This window comes from Sphaeramia orbicularis, chromosome 5 (assembly GCF_902148855.1).
Source record: "Sphaeramia orbicularis chromosome 5, fSphaOr1.1, whole genome shotgun sequence".
Classification (NCBI taxonomy): domain Eukaryota; kingdom Metazoa; phylum Chordata; class Actinopteri; order Kurtiformes; family Apogonidae; genus Sphaeramia; species Sphaeramia orbicularis.
Genome location: NC_043961.1, coordinates 17,761,451 through 17,783,534, shown reverse-complemented (window position 1 = coordinate 17,783,534; position 22,084 = coordinate 17,761,451). Strand labels below are relative to the sequence as shown.

Sequence of the window (22,084 nt, the reverse complement as noted above, 5' to 3'; positions counted from 1 at the left end):
GATCCACTGATCTGTATGTTATAATGTACAAGAGGAAATGATAAACTGATTCAAAATATTGTGAAAATTGCATTTATTTTTCTAAATAAACTTAAAAATTTATTTTTCAGGTTGTTGATGGTTTTTCAGGTTATTCACATTTTCATAATGTAATGTTTCTTTTTTCACACTAAAATAAATGAAAACTTTGAATAAAATGACTATTGCTGTTATTCTGTTATTTTTTTACTGGACCCAGTTTAGACCATGTTGGGTTGTATGTGGAACCTGAACGTCTCTGTTTTATCAGTTTCACTGGATGAGAAACAGACAGCGTTCACGGTGACGGACGTTTTCTGCAGACAAACACTCCGGCAGACGTCACGAAGCGTAACAGCAGGTGAACGGACACCAACATCTGGAAAATGAAAAACACCAAGTTAGAAACAAAGCAGTGACGAAGAACACCAATGAAAGTCATAGCAGAAGTAAAGACCACATGACTCTGGTTTTAACCCATAAAGACTCAGAGGTACTTCTGTGGCAATTTACAAATGAATTTTTCTGTATTTTTAACCTGTCTTAAGTGATTGGTCACCATTTATTATAATATTAGCCTCTGTATTTTTCAGTTTTTCATTGTAAATCATGTATTTTCATATATTTGATTCACTGATCATGTAGATGTTCATAAAAGTTCAGAATAAAGTTGATGGTTATTGTATCAGAAAAAGAGAAAAGTGAAGAAAAAGTGACTTTTACAGCAAATCTATCATTAAATTAACATGAACATGAACATAAACCAAGTGTCTCCATCCACTGTCATTAGGGTTTATTATTTTTTCATCAGTTTCATTCAGTTTGTGGCTAATTTTGCTCTTGTTGCTTTTTTAAAAATGTATTTTATTAATTACTTTCTTTTGTTCATTTTTTGTTCTTATTTTCTTCATTTTCATTATTTTGTAAATTTTCTTATTTGATTTCATTCATTTTGTTAATTTTATTTTTTTATTTTGCTTGTTTTTGATCATTGTCTTGCCCATTTTTAAATTTTTTTCATTGACTTTAGTTCAGTTTTTGGCTTTTGTTTATTTGTCTGTGTTTTTTTGTTTTTGGTTTGTTTTTGTTTTTTTCCAGTTTTATTCATTTTATCCACTGTCATTGATCTAACTCCATGGATTTTACAAGTGAATCAAAGTTGTAGAAGATGACGGTGTTTCCACGGTAACTACAGAGCCTCTGAACATCCAAATGGGTCATATCTGATGACCATCTAAAGATGACAAACTGTATTTTACACCAATTATTTATATGTATTGATAGGATTAGTGGATCAACAGGTATTAAACAGTTTACATCAATAGATGTTTTGGGTCTTTATGGATTAAACTCTGACTCTTTACCTGAATCAGATTCTCAGGTGAGGTGGTCGATCACATGACAGAACAGACTCCAGACTGGGGGTGGTGGTCCCGTCTCTTCCCTCTGAATGAACAAAGACAAACATGGACTTTAAGACGTAGGACGAGGACAAACAAGGTCACACTTAAACCACAAAAACAGACACAATCCGTATCAAACTGAACCGTAGTTTGGATCAGGGACCAGATATGGATGTATGAGTGTATGGATCTGGGTTGTGGGCCAGTTGCAGACACTTAACCCTATGGTATCCAACCCCTAGAGGTCGTTCTAATCACCAAAAGGGCATAATATGCACAGTGTCATAGTAGTGTCAAAATGTTTTTCATTGTTTGTTTTTTAACTTAAAAAAAAAACAACTGTATTTCATCAGCTTAAGCCTTTCATTGTTTAATCAGACCCTGATCTATAAACCAAATGTCTATGCCTCCATCACGACTCAAGAGTCAAACCAACCTGAACTAGTTTAAATGAGTCTGAGTTTGTGATTTTGTGAATAATTTCACTTTTACATAAATAATTTGCTTCAGAGGTAAAACATGGTAAAAATTCCACACTTTGATAAAATGAATTAGAAACAAAAGACTGAACTGGTTTACTGGTGAATGTTTTTAATGTATATGATAAAGGTTCATACATAAGGAATAAATGATACAAATAATTTTATAATAATTTTGACTTCATTTTTGTTTAATATTGATTCAAATTTGATCAAGTTTCACTACTTTTCCTCTCCATGTGTTGTCGTATTGTTGATTGTAGATCGGTGTTATTGGTGGAAGTGGGCGTGGCCTATGTCAGGTGCAGCCCCATATAAAGAACATGTGAATAACATGAAGTATTTAATATGATTTTTTTTTTTGTCTAAATAATAGGCCTGTAATGGTACACAAAATTTTCGGTTCAGTACGTTTTCGGTTTTGAAAGCCACGGTTCATTTTTTTTTTTTGGTTCAGTACGGGAAGAGAGAAAAGCCCTCAAAATGCCTTTAATGCATTTATGCATTTTTGAACATTTTTCCCCTAATTTTTGAAGACAATAGAATATAGAAAAACAGGAATTGTATAATTCTGCTGCTATGAATTAAATAGAAAATAAAATAAATATTAGTAAATGTATTGCACTTTTCCTTGAAAGGGAGTTTTGAACAAACGACAAAAATCTAATCCCAGTTCTGTCAGTTCACATTCTGCATAAAAAAAAACAAACAAAAAAAATTCCACATGAAGTGCAACATTAAGAAGAGGGCTAACTGGTATTCTCTTTTAACAAACTTAAGAGCAACATTGACAATAAAATTAATCAAATTATTTATTTTAGGACAGTGAACCAACTGTTTAGGCCACTTTGTGTATTTGTGTCTGTGTGTGCAGGGTGCGATTTGTCAAAGCACGGGGTGGGGGGGCAGTTATATACTTGGGGGTGCGGTCCATAACTAACGCTGGCGTGAAACTTTACATACTTTCAGCGTCCAACTCCCAGGTTCTATTCCTCTATTATACAGAGTGTGTGTGAGAGAGAGCGAAACAGACAGACAGATACAACGTTCATCTTATCAACGTCTTTCCTCGTTCTCTTTCACCTAGACCTGATGTGATCCCAAACAGGACTGTAATGATGGCAGAGGGTCTTCAATCTCCTCCTTCCAGGCTGACATCATATTTGTTGGTTTTTGTTTTTTTTTTACCTTATATCAGCTGCTATTTCATATTTTGGGTCAATGTGCGCTCCTTCAATATATCCGTGTGGAACTTGCGCGGCTTTAAAGTTCCACATCGAACAACGTCTTTCGTTCCTTTTTCTTTTTCTCAACATACTGTGCTGTTTCGGTACAGATGTGTACCGAACCGAAAAAGGTACATATCAAAACGGTTCTGTTCAGTATGTGTACCATTACAGGCCTAGTAAATAATATATAAATAGAATTAAAGACGCTGTTGAGACTGGGATTAAACCCAGAACCGTTAGTATCTGATTGTTGATTCATGAATCGTCCTGGGGTCAAAGGTCATCTACACTGCATTTGGATCGATGCCGTCTGTTACACTTATTTAGAACACCCTGTTGACTCTGGGTCCAGAGTCCTGGTCCTCACCTCTGGGACAGCCTGAACGCGGCCTCACTCTCTGACTGGAAGGCGTGGATGTCTCTGGACTCCTGTGGATTCTGGAGATGTCCTGGTTCACTGTGGAGGGTCCTGAGGGGCCGACAGGGGCCCCTGCTGGGCTCCGGGTCGTTGAGCGGGTTCCCGTTGGGGTCCAGGGTCCCGGGCTCCGGCGGCTCCATGTGGTTCTGGGAGGAGCACTGGACCAGGATGCTGGGCATGGGCAGAGGAGTAGGCGTGGCCTCGCTATGGGACAGCTGCAGCTTCTTCATGTGGTGGATGGCCGTTGCTGCGTTGAAGGCCCGCTGTGGACGACGAAGACGGACAGATGTTAGAGGACAGACTGGACATTTTTCAGTGTAAATCCTGTATTTTTCTATATTTGATTCAATGATCATGTAAATGTTCATTAAACTTCAGAGTAAATTCAAAGGTTAATATATTAAAACGTAGAAAACTGAAGAAAAACTGACTTTTTAAGTCAAATCTCTCATTAACTGAACATAAACCCAGTGTGTCCATCTACTGTCATTGAGTCTTGTTTGTTTATAGTTTTTTTCTGAACCATGTCTTAGGTTTTACATGGTCTAGAATCCACTGACCTTCCATTTGGATTTGGCAAAGTTTTTCTCCATCTGTTCACAGACAGACTGGTAGATGTCCAGGTCTTTGGCTGTGTTCCCAGCAATCCTGAAATGAGACGGGACGTGGTTTAATGAGAAGACGGGTTTTATACAAGTGGCTGATGGACTCGGATCGGGACCAGGACTGACCAAGGATGTCTCAGAGCCTCCTCGGTGCTGAAGCGCTTCGTTGGGTTCTTCTCCATCATGTTCCTGATAAAGTCTTTGGCTGGTGAGACACAACAGGTCACACATTGAGGCCAGAAGTCGACGTGAATTTTACATAATATGGCGTTTTTGAGGCTTTGACAGTAATTTTAGACCTCCTGTGCTGGGCTCATTCATGTCTTTAGTCTCTGAACATGTTCTCCGGAGGTTTAACCCTTTCATGCATGAATTATGAGAACCTTAATCAAAAGTGTTTTTGTTCCTTTTCAAAAAAAACAATGTAATTGAATATTCATTCATTCATTCATTTTCTTAACCCGCTTTATCCTCACTAGGGTCACGGGGGTCGCTTGGAGCCTATCCCAGCTACATAGAGGCGAAGGCAGGGTACACCCTGGACAAGTCGCCAGTTCATCGCCGGGCTTGTAATTGAATATTTTCCAAACTTATTTTTCATCAGTGATTTCAACGTGGATGCTATGACTTATTTTATTAGTCATGTTGACGAACCTAAATAACTTTCCCTTTGCTTTATGAAACCATAAAATAGTTCCCTGTTAGTGTTTGACCTCCATGTTTCTAAGTTTAGAGCAGGATTTGTTCATATAACCTCAGAGCTTAAACTGATATAGACCAGAGTATCGCCTACCTTCACTGTCCAGTACTTTGACCTGCTTGGATTAAAACACCAGCAGTCAGAACAGAACAGATTAAACCAGGAGGACAAGTCCTCGTGACCTCGTAAAATCAGGACTGAAACCTTCATGAGGTCTCATTGAACAGAAACCCCTTTTAGATCCAGTTTCACCCTTTCATGCCCTGTGTTCAGTCCAGTGGTCGTCTGTTTTACAGCTCTGCTCTTGTATATTCATGGGTTTGGTTGTTTTAGTTCCATATCTGACAACACAGTGGACACTGGTGCATCATCCCATACACTGACACCAGAACATCCCAGAAATATCCTGTAAATCCTTCTATATCAGGACATGCCAGAAGGTAGAAAAAATATGGAATCATCAGATGACATCTAAGATTAATATTGGTCAAAATTACCCATTTATTTTATACTGAAAGAAATTTGTAATTAATTTGATTAGACTTTAAATTAGATTAGATAGAACTTTATTGATCCCTCAGGACATTAAGGCTCTAGTAGCAGCACACTGAATATATACATATAAGAAATATTATAAGAAAATAGTAATAATAACTATAAAACAGTAATGGAAAACAGGCAATTGAACATTAGAAAGTACTAGAAACAACAAATAACAGAGTAGTGATGATAACTAATTATGCTATAATATTATACACACAATAGTTGTTAAAAAAAAAAAAAAAAAAAAATATATATATATATATATACATACACACACATACATATGTGTTTGTGTATGTGTGTGTATATAATTTCATAATGAGAGGATAAAAGTTATAATAAAGTGATAACAGTAATAGTAGTCATAACAATGATATATATAAGTAATATGTAATAATAATAAGAAATAATAAGGAATAAGAAAAATAAATTGACAACAATAACAAACAAAACATGTGGATTAATCCCATGTAGACTAAATGTGTCCCCATCATCAGTGTCTGTATTTACAGTGTAATTCACACTATTACTCGTGAACCCTTGGGAACAAGCATTGCGCGTGCCAGTACTCTGGAGGCGTGGCTTCAGAGGGACATCTGAAGAAAGGAGTTTGGACTTTTGAATTGAGTATTTTCAAAATGTAGCTTGCTCGAACCATTTTTCTAGGATCTCATACCCTATCTTTAAGTTAAACTCATGGTGTCCAGATGAGTGGACATTTAAGAAACTCCATGAAAAATAGGTTCATAAAGAAATTCAATCACATTGTTTTATTCAAAGAGGAATAAAAAAACTAGACTAAGGTTTTCATAATTCATGCATGAAAGGGTTAAACATCTTAGAGACAAATCCCTGGAATCAGAGTGAGTTGTGAATGTGCAACAGGTGGAGGTGAAAGTGTTTCGTACCAGACTCGGAGATCTCGTCCCAGAACGGTGAGTGGAACGCGTACTCCGCCCTCATGATCTTGGAGAACAGACGAGTCTCATTTTCCTCGAAGAACGGAGGATAACCACTTAACCTGCAACACATGACATCACAACCAATCAGATGAGGAGGAGAACAGACTGGTACTCAACTGTCCAATCAGAACCTGGGACTCTGGATCCAGATCCAGATCCAGACCCCCTTTACCTTCAACACTAGACTGAAAACCCTTATGACCCAGTGTATAGTCAGGTCTGGTTCTGCTAATCCTGGACCTTCCCATAGTTTCAGCTGCATAGTCCTAGACTCCTAGACAAGGGATTCATGGCCAATGATAAACAATGAGTTTATTAACGTTCTGCTGCTGCTAGCTGATGATTTACACATTTAAAACATACAGTTTGATTTAAAAAAAAAAAAATGCTTTATCAGATGACTGAACATGTCCAAAACTGTTTTACCATAAATTGTGTTTCAGCTTTTTTAAATTTCACAACAACAAAAGCACTTGAACACAACACAAATGTAATTTCAAATTCCGAAGTGGAAAGGTTAATCTTCCTGATTGCACCTGAAAGCAGCATCAATTCATGGTGAAACTGGAGAATGAAATTTAGTTTTTTTGCTGAACTTACATCTTACACCCCCCATCCTGATCACCAAACTCTTAACTCTATGATTAATGATTATGACAGAATAAGTCTATGTTGGCTGATGATTTACACATTTATAAAATCTACAATTTGCAAAAAAAAAATTAAAAAAATTCTCTATCAGATGAATGAACACATCCAAAGCTGTTTTACCCAAGCATCAGGTCACCATAAATTGTGTTTCAGCCATTTTTCATTTCACTACCACTACAAAAGCACTTGAACACAACGCACTGGTGATTTTGAATTTACAAGCGGAAAGGTTCATCTTCCTGACAAAACCTGAAGGCAGCATCTGTTCATGAAGTTGCTTAAATGAATGATGTTTTATGATGAATAAAACAGAACTGAATACATGTGTAAATAACTAATACTGTAGTGTTTTTGTTACAGTGTTTGTTGGAAAGAAGAGACAAACAGTAGGTTTTCAACACTCTTCAAATTTTACACAATCTCAAATTCTATCATGAAATATTTGCCTTTTTGTGTTTCTGCATCAGACAGACACAAACAAATGATTTTTTTTTGTTTATTGTTAACAAAAAAAAATAACTTAAGTACATCAATGTCAGTTTCAACATGTCCAGTTTGGACTTGGATGGAACTGAGCATGTGCAGAAAGAGCATGTGCGTTTAATCTAATGGACCAATACTGGACACAGTTCAATGACTTCAGACTTATTCTTAAAGTAACATTTCATTATGACATTTGTCATTCTTGTTTTGTATCCCAGACCCCTGTTAGAAAAGAAATGCCTAAATTTAATGTGTCCACATACCTTTGTCCATTTGTGTATGACTTAAGTAATTATGCTATGAGGATAACAATTTGTCAAATACATGGGGTGAGCTAAACCATTTTCCACCACCGTCCATGTTGTAAATATTTGAATGCGTTTGTACTCACAGTATGTAAGTGATGACCCCGATCGACCAACAGTCCACGGTTTTACTGTACGGCTTCTGAGCCAAAACCTCTGGAGCTGCAGACGAACACAAACATCAGGTTTCGATCCTTTATTAAACCACTGAAAACATCACAGTTACTTCAGTAAAAACAGACAAAAGGTTGATTTTAGGACGAACAGTCACTGAATCACTGCTCACATTAGTTCAGTGTCAACATTTTTACACCTAAACATGGACAAATCTGTTTCATTTCTTAGAAAAAGATGAACCTACAAATATCTGTAAATAATCAGAATCTGACGAGTCTGAGATTTAAAATATAAAAAAATAAACAATAAATAAATATCAAAATAAACAAACACACATGAACTGAATGTGTCAACAGGTCGTGACCCATTTTACACTGTAAAACTGAATTAAATTATTTAATAATCACTTTATTATTAAATATTCACAACTGTTTAGTAAATCAAATTAAAACAAAGACAAGTCAACATGAACTTTTTCCACCTGAACCAGTTATTTCACAGTAAAATTTAAAGTAAGAGATTTTTGTTTTTAACTATTATGTTGATTATTTTGTTAATTTTTTTCTTTTTTTTTTTTGGTTTATTGATTAATTTGTTCATCTTTTGTTTGTTTCTTTGTTCATTTTGTTAACTATTTGGTTTATTTTTGTTCATTTATTAATGATTTTGTTCCATTTTTATTATTTATTTTGTGGTCACTCAAAATTTCCTCTTCATTTTCCGAATGTTTTGTTAATTTTTTCATTTCATTTTGTTTGATTATGTTGCTTATTTGTCTTTTTTTTATGACTACTTATTAGTAAAATATGGAGTAAAAGGTGAGCTGTAATCCTGTTGGTTTAAGTGAATAGTTCACTGTATTTCACAGTTTTCATTATTACCACTGCTTTACCTACTCATGATGAAATTATAGTGATGCGTTCAAATGTCAGTAGAAATAGCTGGTACTGTTCATTTCTCATTGGATCCATGTCCGATCTACTGTCTTTATCTTACTGGACGCTCAGGTGGACTCATGTTGACCCTTCTGTGATGAACCAGACTCACCCACGTATCCTGGCGTCCCGCATGCCGTCGACATCACGCCGGTCTCCAGCGTCTTGGACAAACCAAAGTCACTGATCATGATCTTGGCGTTTTCGTCCATGTTGTAGTACAGCAGGTTTTCAGGCTGTGGAAAGAGGCGGAGTTAACCAAACAGAATGAGCACAGACCCGGCAGTCCGGTCCGGTCCATTGGTCCTGTCCAGTCTAGTCCTGTCCAGTCTAGTCCAGTCCAGTGATCCTGTCTAGTGGTCCTGTCCAGTGTAATCCGGTCCGGTCCAGTCTGGTTGAGTTCAGTCCAGTGATCCTGTCCAGTGTCGTCCAGTCTAGTGAACGTGTCCAGTGATCCTGTCCAGTGTAGTCCGGTCCAGTCTGGTTGAGTCCAGTCCAGTGATCCTGTCCAGTGTAGTCCAGTCTGGCTTGGTCTAGTCCAGTCCAGTGGTCCTGTCTAGTGAACCTGTTCAGTGTAGTCCGGTCCAGTCTAGTCCAGTCCAGTGATCCTGTCCAGTGGCCGTGTCCAGTGTAGTCCGGTCCAGTCAGGTTGAGTCCAGTCCAGTGATCCTGTCCAGTGTCGTCCGGTCTGGTTTGGTCTAGTCCAGTGCAGTGGTCCTGTCTAGTGGACCTGTCCAGTGTAGTCTGGTCCAGTCTGGTCCAGTCTGGTGCAATGGTCCTGTCCATTGTAGTCCGGTCCAGTCTGGTCCAGTCCAGTCCAGGGATTCTGTCCAGTGGACCTGTCCAGTGTAGTCCGTTCTGGTCAGGTCCAATCCAGTGATCCTGTCCAGTATAGTCTGCTCAGCCCCGGTCTGGTCGAGTCCAGTCCAGTGATCTTGTCCAGTGTAGTCCGGTCTGGTTAGGTCTAGTCCAGTCCAGTGGTCCAGTCTGGTCCAGTGGTCCTATTCAGTCCGGTGGTCCTGTCCAGTCCAGTGGTCCTGTTCAGTGTAGTCCGGTCCAGTCTGGTGGTCCTGTCCAGTCCAGTGGTCCTGTTCAGTGTAATCTGGTCCAGCCTGGTCCAGTCTAGTGATCCTGTCCAGTGTAGTCCAGTCCGGTCCAGTCTGGTTGAGTCCAGTCCAGTGATCTTGTCCAGTGTAGTCCGGTCTGGTTTGGTCTAGTCCGGTCCAGTGGTCCTGTCCAGTGTAGTCCGGTCCAGTCCGGTGGTCCTGTCCAGTCTAGTCCAGTCCAGTGGTCCTGTCCAGTGTAGTCTGGTCCAGTCCAGTGGTCCTGTTCAGTGTAGTCTGGTCCAGCCTGGTCCAGTTGTCTCCGTACCTTCAGGTCTCTGTGGACGATGCTGTTCTCATGCAGATACGCAACGGCTTCAAGAACCTGTTTTATGACCGTCCTGGCATCCTTCTCCGTGTAAACGCCTTTACTGAGGATACGGTCGAACAGCTCACCACCGGACACCCTGAAAACACAAACAAATAACATATAAACAAATAAACAAACACGTAAATGTAAACAAACATAAACATTCAAATAAACAAAAACACATGAACACATTCGGGGGGTTTTTTCATTTTCATCAGATCTTGTTCCTTTTATTGATTAACTTGTTCATCTTTTGTTTCTTCATTTTGTTAATTGTTGCTAAATGTTTTGACCATGTTCATTTTTTTTTACATTTTACATTCATTTCATGTCCATTTAGTTGATTATTTTGTTCATTTTGGTGACCATTTTGTTAATTTTTTATTTATTTATTTTTTATGATTTTGTTCAGTTTTTGTCCCCTTTGTTGACTATGTTGCTGATTTCCAATTTCTTCAAACTTTTTTGCTTCATTTCACATCCATTTTGTTTATCATTATCATTTTTTTACCTTTTTTTGTCAAATTTGTTGACTATGTTGCTTACTTTAGTCATTTTTGTTGTTTTTTTTCATCACTGTCAAAAAAAATTATCTTCATTTTTTTGTTCCCTTCATTAATATTTTTTTGTTCATTATATTCATTTCTTATTTTCATTTTGATTTAACATTGATAACATGAACAGAATCAATTCCATTTTCATTCTATTAAAATTTCCTCTTATTCTTCTTATTTTCTGCAGCTGGTGGAGATACTACTGGTTTATGACATTAGCATGCAAATGATTGGCTTCACTGTCAAGGTTTTGTTAAATGTGAATATTTCCTGGTTTCTTTTTTTTTTCTTCTTCCTGTGACAGAACCTGCAGATATTTTTTATTTATTTATTTATTTTAGTTCATCTGTTATACTACTTTATTTATTCTTATTCAATGTTATTCATTTATTCTATTTCTTTCTTTCTTTTTTTTTTTTTTTCAATTACATGGCGTATAGTATCAAGTGATGAGAGAAACAGCCTTTCAGTTCTCTGTATGTCCTGTGCATTAGTGAATATTTCCTGTTTTCTGCAGATTTTGATGTATTTGATGTTGAATCCACTTACAGCTGCATGACCAGGTAATAATGTGTCCGAGTCTCATAGAAATCCTCCAGTCCCACCACGTTTTCATGTTTTATCCTGTTGTAAATAAAACACATATAAAACACATTAATGAGTAAAACTGTCTGTGCATGTTGTTCATTAACCCTTTAACCCTTGATGTGTTTTACCTTCGCAGGACGTTGACTTCGTTTTCCAGGTTACTGTGAGCCAGGTATTTCTTCTTCAGACACTTGAGGGCGAATAGTTTCCCCGTCGTCTTCTCTCGGACCATGAAAACCTCAGAGAAGGATCCTCTGAACCATCAGAAACACAACACAGGAGTTAATGTCCACGGTAACAAATCTCAAATTAGAGGTAACAGCAAAGGGAATAATGTTGAGAACAAGGTCTCCTCAATAAAAGGATCACATACATGTGTTATTTTCAACAAAAAGAACAAAAACTGAACGGAATTGTTTAAAAAATAACAGAATAATCTAAATTAAATCAAGATGAAAATAATAAACTTGAATAATATAATGAACAAAATCATCTTAAAATAACCAACAAAATGAACAGAAGGTAACTAAATAATCAACAAAATGAATGCAAAATGTACAAAATCATTTAAAATAAACCAAATGATCAAGAAAAGGAACAAAAAGGACTAAATATTACCAAAATAATTAATCAAACTTAATAAAAAAATGAACAAAATCATTTTCAAATTAACAAAATAATCAACAAAATAAAACTGAATGTAATCATGAAAAAAAACCCATCAAAATAAAATCAAGATAAGGAAAATAATGTCAAACATAAATAATAAAATTAATAAAATCATCTAAAAATTTACAAAATAACCAACAAAATGAACAAAACTTGCCTAATTAATTGAAAATGCATAAAAAAAAGTAATGCAGTCGTTTAAAACTGACAAAATACTCAACAAAATGAACAAAATAACCAGTAAAAATGACAATACTTAATACAAAAATTAACAAAACAATCAAAAGGAACAAAATGGACAAAACAATGAACAAAAGAAAACAAAATAAAAATGAGCAGAAAAATCAACAACGTGACTAAAAATGGACAAAATAACTAACAAAAAAAACAATAATCAATACAGAAATGAACAAAATAATGAATAAAATGAACAAAATCATTGAGAAGCTGAAAAAAAGAACAGAATAATCAACAAAATAACAAGAAATCAACAAAATAATCAAGAAAATGACCCACAATTAATAAAAAAAAATTGACACAAGAAAATAAGAAAAACTGATCATAAAAATTGACAAAATAATTTTAAAAATGAACAAAATAATCAAGAAAATGAACAAACCACAAAAATAAATACTGAGTCTTGGTTTCTCAGTCTGGACCACAAACATTTTCTATATATTTAATAAAAGGTTTATTTTTATTTATAAAATCAGGCCTGATGCAGTAAAATGAACATCGTGAAAAAAAAATTGTATATTAAAGAATCATTGCTGAAAAACACACTTAACCAGTAGATTTGTGTTTTTATTTGATATTTTCTAATGAATTCAGAGACAATGAGATGTCACATGGTTCATATAGAACAAACAGAACGTATAGAATAGAACAGAAGGTACAGACGGAAGTGGAAAGTCGACTTATACATAGATTAATAAATAGATTAATGCGATTAATCCATAGATTAATGTGATTAATTGACACCACTGGATGTTTTATAAACTCAGCAGAACTCGGCTCTGATCGGTGGACCATTTTAGATTCATGAGGATTTACAGACCAAAAATAGATTTTAAAATAGCAAACAAGTAAAGAAAGAAAGAATGACATATAAACTGAAATTGAAAACTGATGGAGACCTTTCACTGATTATGTCCAAAACATAAAAACATAGTCCTCGAAGGCGATGAAGGATGTTTACATGGAGTTATCATGTTTGGGAATATTTTATTTTATTTTATTAAAAAAAAAATAAAAAAAAAAAAAAATATATATATATATATATATATATATATATATATATATATATATATACACATATATATGTGTGTATGTGTATATACATATATATACACACACACACACACGTTTTTCATTTTATTTTATTTGTGTTCCTCTCTTTTTAGATATTTTTTTCATTTAATTATATGTATTTATTTTCCATTCCATTCATTTTGTCAGGATAATTAAAGTTAAAGATTTAATTATAGTTTTATATTTTATTTCATTGTTTTAATAGATGAACTGCTGTTTTTATATATTATATATAACAGAGAAGTTATGTTGTTGATATGTTTTTTGCATCTTATTTGTAAAACTTCTCATGAATCATGAGGTTGTTTTTCAGGAGAAGATTTACTTTGATTAGATCCAGAATGTGAATATGGTTAAAGCAGCATTTTCGATGAGTTTGAATCCATTTTCCTTATTTTCATTGTCTTTTTTCATTAGTTTTTACTACTTTACTGTTTTCTATTTGTAACAAACTCATTGATGTTGATTTGTTTCTGATTGGATCATGTTCCAGGTGCTTGTTTTACATATTTTTTCCTGATGAATTACAGTGAATAAACTAATGGAGCCAATGGATAAAACATCAATGTTCTGAACTGACCCACTGTGGACTGGTTCAGACCTGCTCCCTGGATCTGATCCAGACCAGTTCCCTGGGTCCGATCCAGACCTGTTATCTTGGTCTAATCCAGACCTCACTGACCCAGACGGACCAGATGCTTCTTTAATCCCAGGTTCTGGCGTTGATTCAAAGTATCAGAACAGATGAAACGGCAGTTCTTTCATTAAACCTGTTCCCTGGGTCTCATCCAGAACCGTTCCCTGGGTCTGATCCAGACCTGATCACTTAGTCTGATCCAGACCAGTTCCCTGGGTCCCATCCAGACCAGTTTCCAAGTGAATCCATCTAAGATCATCTGATTTTATCACAAGTGTTTGTTACTGTTTCTAATGCTGTCTTGAACAGTTTTTTGGGTCTAAAAGCTGAAAAACATTATGAACGCTTCTTTAAAGCTATACTGTATGATGTTGCATTTTTACACTTTTCTTTGTGTGTGTGTGTGTGTGTGTGTGTGTGTGTGTGTGTGTGTGTGTGTGTGTGTGTGTGTGTGTGTATATATATGTATATATACACCAAGTGTCTCCAGCTACTGTCATTTATCAGCATTTTGTGGCTTATTTTGTTCATGTTGCTCATTTTTTTCTTGATTTATTAGGAGTTTTTGTTCATTTTATTCATTCCTTAGGCTGTTTATTTTTAAAGTGTCTTTACTGAGTTGTTGAATGGATGTTCTAATGTGTGTGTCTCTAATTCAGTCCTTAAAACTCCAGGTCCATGTGCGTTCCCATGTCCTCGTCCATACGTCCAGTCGCTGTCACCGTTATAGTCACTGAGGCTTTAATCCTATAATGAAGTAGTTCTAGGATGTTCTGCTGCTCGCCGCTGACGTCACCACTCATTCACATCGACAGACGAGGCAGTGTTTAAGCAGCTTTAAGACTCCAACACCTTCACTGGTTACGGGTCAGTGCACTGCCAACCCACCGCCGCCAGTGTTTAGAGCAGAAACAGCCACAGGTGAAGTTGGTACTTTATGCTCTCAGGTCATTTGTAGAAACAGGAGAGCCCAGATTTCCCATAATGCACCTCATCTTTGAATCATTTCATCACGTTCCCATCATAACATCTGAGATATACTCTGTCCACATGTAAACTGAGGTTAAATCTGTCAAGTCAGATTATTTATAACAGTGTCTTATTATAAAAATGATCATAATAGTCACAGCAGAAGTCAGATCAGTGTTAATTTCAACTTTAAAGGTTGATCTGTGGTCCTGAAAGTTGACGAAACCAGATGAAAAAAACACTAAGATGAAGTCGAACTGAATAAAACGAGTTCAGTCTGAACTGAATATTTGAACCATGAAGACGAGTGAAAACTGTGTATTATGATGTTCATATTTATTGTGATATTGTGATAAATATTATTATTTCATTATAAGGCATCAACACTAACAGGCTCCTTCAATATAAAATGAAAACCCAAGCACTGAGCATGAGCAAAAACATACAAGTATATTTTTGATAAATGTGTTTATCTTATTTCAGTCTCATGTGTTGGATGTATAAAGGCGGCGGTGATTAAAACCCGCGGCCTCTCATCTCGGCGCGGTGAATGGATTGGATTTATACACTCCATTGACAAAAGCTTTGAGTGACGTGATTGGAGGATTATCTGGACTCAGACTTGGAACAGGTGATGCTTTTATATGAAACAAACCATGTTTTCAGAAAATCAGCTGAAGAAAAGGACTGTTTCCTTCTGTTGTTTAACCCTCCGGTATCAGAGTCCTTTAATCACCTAAAGTGCATAATATTTTTATTTTTTATTTTTATGAACTTGAGCCATAAACAAACATATTAAATACTCAATAACTGTCATATTTTTAACCCTTTAAATACCATGTTTGTAATGTAAACAAACCATATTTTTGATGCAAAAAACACAAAACTTTTTCCCCCCAATATTCTAAATAAGAATTGGATTAGTTTTTTGGGTTTTTTTTTTCATCCTGACATATGTCAATGGTTAACACCAACAGTGGTTAATATACATTATTTTTTTGTGCTAGGTCAAATGTGCGTTTTGTACTCAGTAGAAGGGTCTTAGTGTAGGAATTTAACATTGTTTACAATGTGCTGATTTTAGTGGACGGGTCAGAATTTTTAAAAAATCATACAAAAATGAACAACTTTGTTCCTGACCTAAACCAAATTGTGAAAAATAATATGACCTTTAATAACATGAAGTGTAAAGCGTGCATAATATGCTCACCTGGATACCAGAGGGTTAAACAAGAGCTGGTTCATCATCATCATGGCTTAGACTATTGATGTAACAAGGATTCAGGCAAAATTCTGGACCTGGTTTTAGTTTAGTCCGGTCTGGACCATATAGAGATGTGATGCTCCGCCCCTTCTGCAATGCATCATGGGACCTAACATCAGCAAAACCTGACTTCTAAAATGATCTTTTACACAATATATGAGTAAATGATGTAATAACACATTTCTTGTCTGTCACCTTTGTTTCCAATACATTTTTCTTTATAAATAAAGTCCCATGATGCATTGCAGAGGGAGCAGGGCTCCACCTATCTACACTCTTCCACTGTTTACGTCCTGTTTCAAAGATTTTTACCCGTGTACATATTTTCAGCTGTAGACAGTGTTCCAGGTCTTCGAGGGTTAAATCTTGGATGTTGATCATTTGTAAATATAATGATTAACAATGCATCAATTCAACAGCCAATCAGTGATCAATACCAGCCTGTGTTCATGTAAATGCAGGATGGTGATGCTGAAAGACTTAAAACACTTTGGTTTTTTCATATATAATGAAGTTTTCATTATTTCCAGGCTCAAACATGAGCCTTTCTGTGCATCCTGTTAAAGCACCAACGGACAAACGCTGTCGCCGTTACTTACGATCCCATCTTCCCCTTGAAGTCGAACACATCCTTGATGTTAGTGGTGCTCTTCTTCCAGGTGCAGACGATCTCCTTCCGCCCCATCGTGGCTCTGACGTCGCCGTAGACTCCTGAACAGAAACATGCTTTATTTTACATGTTTATACATAAGATAAGACTATTTACATCTTTCTGTAACTTTTTCATCAGAGATAATCAACTTATTCTAACAGTTAATAAATATGTACTAGATCAAATGAATTAATATTAAAAGGCCTAAAACTAAACTTTATCTGTATATTTTCACTTATGAAGTTGAATGACTGACATATCCATGGTCAATATGACATCTTAAATGGCCAGTTAGTGTAATTACAACATTAACATCATCAGGTTGCTAAGCTAGTCAGTCCTTTCATAGCGATATATTAGCATGAAAGTGTTGTGTTTTATTGTCTTTAACCTGCAGAGTTTGTGTAACATGTTTTGCTGCTGAAGATTTAATGACAAGACAAAAAAAATAAATCTCATTTTACTGTGTTTCAATCAGTTTGTGTTGCATTTTTGAATGTCATTTTACATTTATTTTTCTTCCTAGTTTTAGTTTTTGTCAACTTTAATGAGGCAACTGGAACTTGATACAAAAGAAAAACAAAACAAAGCAATAGATAACTCTTCTATTGATTTGTTGGATTCAAACCATATGTTTTCTATTTCATAAGTAACATAAACTTTTTACAATTTATTCATTTATGCAGCTGAAAGAGTAGAATATTGGATTTATGTATTTGACCTAAACATATAGCTTCTCTTACAAATCAGACGATTAAATCCCCAAATATCCTTCTATGCAGATGATACTCTATGATATGTAAGAAAATCACATTAATATATCAAAAATTTAGAAAAAAAAAAAGGGTTCCCATTTCATGTCATTGTTTCATGGGCAGCAAAACATGTTACACAAACTCAGCAAGTTAAAGACTATAAAACACTTCACTTTCACTTTGCTAATGTATTGCTATGAAAGGACTGCCTAGCTTAGCAACTTAGGCTAATGATGTAAATGTAATTACACTAAAAATGGGCCATTTAAGATGAAAATGAGCTCAGCAGGAAGGTTTTGGCGCAAAATTTATTTTTTGTTTTCAGGGTGTGAAAACTAGATCTATGACAAATTAAAATTCATTCTGATCTCACAACGTGTTCATTGGTTTGTATTAATGAATCTATATAAACATGTCAAAAACGGACTGAGCCAAATTCCATCAGAGAACCTGAACTCAGCAGTGGTTTCCAGGTTTTATCAGCTGATTTCTTTCAAAAACAAACAAAAAAGACAAAGACCATTGGTGCACTGGTCCAAAGATCAGTGGATTTTACCATACAGTTGGGAGCACAGCTATAAAATACCAAACTCAACCAAAAAACAGGAGTTAAAATCCAGCACATGAAGGGTTCGGTGATACATTCACCATCCTCCTATCAAATGAAACCCTGTCACATCAAAATTTTAGCTGTTTTACAGGCAGTTCATTGTACAATACTGTACATACTAAGAGCTTAATTTCATTCTATTTTAAATGATTTGATGGTAGTTTATATTCCATTCTGTTCTATTTTTTTATTCACTATTTTAATCCTATATATGATGTACACACCCAGACTTGGGGAAACAACTGTGAATGATAAGAAAGCTGATTCTTGAGTTTTATCTGATTTTTGTGAACTTTTCTCCATTTCACCAGAGTCTGATCCTGAAACACTGTTCATTAAACCCTGAAATATCTCACACACATCAAGGTAAAACATTGAGCTATGACCCCAGTGAGGAAATACTGAAGCTGGAGCAGAGGTGTCACACATATGTCTGCCTCCCCTCCACCCCAAAGGGTCTAATCCAGCCCTTCAGTGCAAAAATTACACTGATGATATATGACAGTGTCCAAATGGTTTAGTTCAGGTTCCACATTCAGACCAATATGATCTAAACGAAAATAATAGAATAATAACCTATAAAATAATGACAACTACAAATTTGGCCCTTGGTTTAATGTGAAAGAAGTAAAATTACATTATGAAAATGTCAACATTTAGAAACTTTCCTTTCACAATAAAATGAATAAACATAAATAAACATGAACTGCCTGAAATGTCTGAAGAAAAATAAGTGCAATTTAAAGATGTTCTGCCTGTTACTAAATGTTTTATGAATTTGTGATGTATAAGTCATGTTAATAATAAGCCAAGGCATAATATTGTTGAAATTTCAAATTGTTCAAGGACATTATAAAAGAAACGGGAAAGTGCAGTGTCCTGGAGAGTATTTTTTTTTTTTTTTTATGTTTATTGCAAGTCACTGTATTATTGTCTTTTAGGTTGTTGTTGTTTTTTTATTTGTTTTGTTTTTCTACTACTTAGATCTTTTATCTTTTTACTCTTGATTGTATTTTTTAATCTTTTATGCTTGTACTCACCGCACAAGAATTCCTGTGCACCTGAACAAGTGCACAAATGGCAAATAAACCTTATCTTATCTTATCTTATCTTATCTTATCTTATCTTATCTTATCTTATCTTATCTTATCTTAACTTATCTTATCTTATCTCATCTCATTTTAACTTACCTTGTCTCATTTTATCTTAACTTTTCTCATTTTAACTTAGCTCATTTTATCTTAATTTATCATTTTAACTTATCTCTTTTTAATTTATCTTATCTCATGTTATCTTAACTTATTTCATTTTAACGTATCTCATTTTATCTTATCAAGATTGTACACAATTGTTCGGGTTATTCACATTTTCATGTCATTTTACTTTTTTCATACTAAAACACAGAGAATATCAGATTATTATTCATAGGTTATAATGCCTTGGATTGTTTGATTGGTCACTTCAGATCACACTGGGCTGAATGTGGCCCCTGAACTAAAATGACTTTGACACCCATAATATAGAGTTAGTGTTTGAGTTGAGGTTGTAATCTCAGAGTATTTCTATCACCTCCAGGGGTCAAATGTGTAAGATGTTCCCTGTGGCACCATTACATAAACACTTATATACATGTCCAGGTCTGAGGACATTAACTAAAGCCCTTTTGTTCCTATCAGTTACATCGGCTTCAAAAAGGAAGAGGATTAACGGGGTAAATAGCAGTGGACACTTAATCTATCCATCCTTCTCTCCTGGACCTGGATCCTCCTGGACCCTCTGTGTCTGAGGACAAGGGAAGGATTAACGGCTGATTCCCTGACACCACGGCAACGGCTCCATTCATCAAACACATGCATCAATGAACTTTAGAGGAATATTAACTACTATAGTCCAGGTCCAAACTGCAGTCTGGATTTAATCTGGATTAATCAGGTCCATTATTTTACATGTGTAGGATAAATAGAAAAACAGGCCATTTAATCTGCATTTATTAATGCTATTTTTTTTTTTTTTAAATCATATTTTCTAGTTTCAAAAAGTTTGGTTAATTTAATGCTTTTTATGGAACCTAAAGTTAAAAGAGGCAACATTTGAGGTGTGTTAATACATTTAAAGCTATTTTAAGATGTTTACCACAGGATAATTAAATCAGTAAAGATTATATATGTCTCAAAAAGTTATTACTCAGGTCCCTAAAGGCAGAAAAGTTGGAAAATAACATTTAAGCGGCATTAAACACAACTTTTTAAACCAGGAGGTGATTAATTCATTCTATAAGACATGAAACATGGTAAAGCTACATTTCTATGATATTTACTATTTAAGAGGTTTGCAGAGGTTATAAATGCTTCATTAGACTCACTTCAACTTATTATGAATCATACTTATTCATAAGTGAACAGGTATTGAGCTTCAAGTAGCTAAAGTGGAGAAATATTATTAAATAATCTTAGGCTGCAAAATATAAGACTTTTTAACCTAAAATGGAATCTGTAAGCCATGAAACCAGACATAACCCACATGTCTAAGATATTTACTGCTAATTTAAGATGTTTTCTAAAGACATGGGTTCATTTGATTCCTCTGGGAGAAAAAAAACTACGAAACAAATGACTGAATTTTATGTACAAGCATAAATTTGTCAGATTTTTCTACATAAAACAGATGAAAATATATCTCAATCGGAGTAAAACTGTAAAACCAACCCCTTCCTGATGCATAAAACACTACTTTTAACCATCCAATGACTAAATATTATCCACACAATATAAACCATGATTAAAACTTTATTTCTAAGACATTTAACGCTACTTCATCTAGTTTTCCTCAGTCCATGGAGCAATAAAAGGATCAGTTCACAGAGTTTAAAACCTGTAAATACTCCTGGTTTATCAAACTGATCATAATGAGTCGATTCTGTGAAATGAATGGATTAAGAGCCTCCTTACCTGAGGAGCGGTGCCGAGAAGCCGCGCTAAGGTCTCCGTGGATTCACCTGAAGGATGAGCAAATGATCCACGGAGACACACGACGGCGGGCGGGGCCTCGGCTGCGGGGCGGGGCGTCACCATCAGTACATCCTCATCCTTAGCGGTTACTCAACAGGCTGCCTTTAATGACCCTAAACATGGGTCTGACATGGGCAGAATGCGGTCCGAGGAGCAGATCAGGTGTCCTGTCGAGTCAAAACACCGGTCCTCTAAGAAAAAACAAACAAACAAACAAAAAAAAAAAACAATACCTGGAGACCGGGGGAAATTTAATGCTAATCCTTTTTTTTTTTTTTTTTTTTCTTTTCTTTTTTTTTTTCTTTCTTTCTTTTTTTTTTTAATTTATCGTAATTTAAATTGATGATAATAATAATAATAATAATAATAATAATAATAATAATAATAATAAACAGACAGAATCAATTATGTCTCCTTTGACTGTAATCTATTTTATCTTTGACTCAAACCGCCTCTTAATTTTATTTTATTTATTTATTTTTGGGTGAAGACATGTCTACTAAGAAAACACAACATGATCATTTAGTAACACATAAAATAATTTGTCTTCTTTACCTACACTGTTTATGTAACTTGATGACCTTTGACCTGACGTAAAGTCGTACCTTCTCGTGCCGGTAGAGGAATAACAGAATTAGCTAACGCTACGATTAGCTTCACTCTGAAGAGGATAGAGTCAGGTTTTTGTCATCATTAAGTGTGTGTTGGTATGTTTTTTAGAAGTGAGCGGCTCATTTTGTTGATAACGGTGGGCGTTTTACAACATTTTAAGACATTTCTGCGGCTTTAGTCCGGTGAGTTATCGC

The 22,084-nt window shown here is 35.3% G+C and overlaps 1 protein-coding gene and 1 long non-coding RNA gene across 3 annotated transcripts; both read right to left on the bottom strand.

The window, feature by feature from the left end:
• Window positions 1-189: 189 nt before the first annotated feature.
• Window positions 190-21,226, bottom strand: LOC115419041 (calcium/calmodulin-dependent protein kinase type 1D-like). Its single transcript, XM_030133650.1, has 13 exons — window positions 21,219-21,226; window positions 16,853-16,964; window positions 11,532-11,657; window positions 11,365-11,439; window positions 10,220-10,358; window positions 8,961-9,084; window positions 7,883-7,958; window positions 6,304-6,416; window positions 4,279-4,357; window positions 4,108-4,195; window positions 3,497-3,810; window positions 1,383-1,464; window positions 190-397 (listed from the first exon to the last, which is right to left on the bottom strand). The coding sequence occupies exons 2-12, from the start codon at window positions 16,936-16,938 to the stop codon at window positions 1,413-1,415; spliced, it is 1,272 nt and encodes a 423-aa protein (XP_029989510.1). The 5' UTR covers window positions 16,939-16,964; window positions 21,219-21,226; the 3' UTR covers window positions 190-397; window positions 1,383-1,412.
• On the bottom strand, window positions 13,680-14,386 carry LOC115419046 (uncharacterized). Of its 2 annotated transcripts, none has more exons than XR_003935387.1 (2): window positions 14,154-14,386; window positions 13,680-14,056 (listed from the first exon to the last, which is right to left on the bottom strand). It is a non-coding gene; the product is annotated as an uncharacterized LOC115419046 (long non-coding RNA). The 2 variants fall into 2 exon arrangements; XR_003935388.1 differs by having other exon boundaries at window positions 13,680-14,032.
• Window positions 21,227-22,084: the final 858 nt, after the last annotated feature.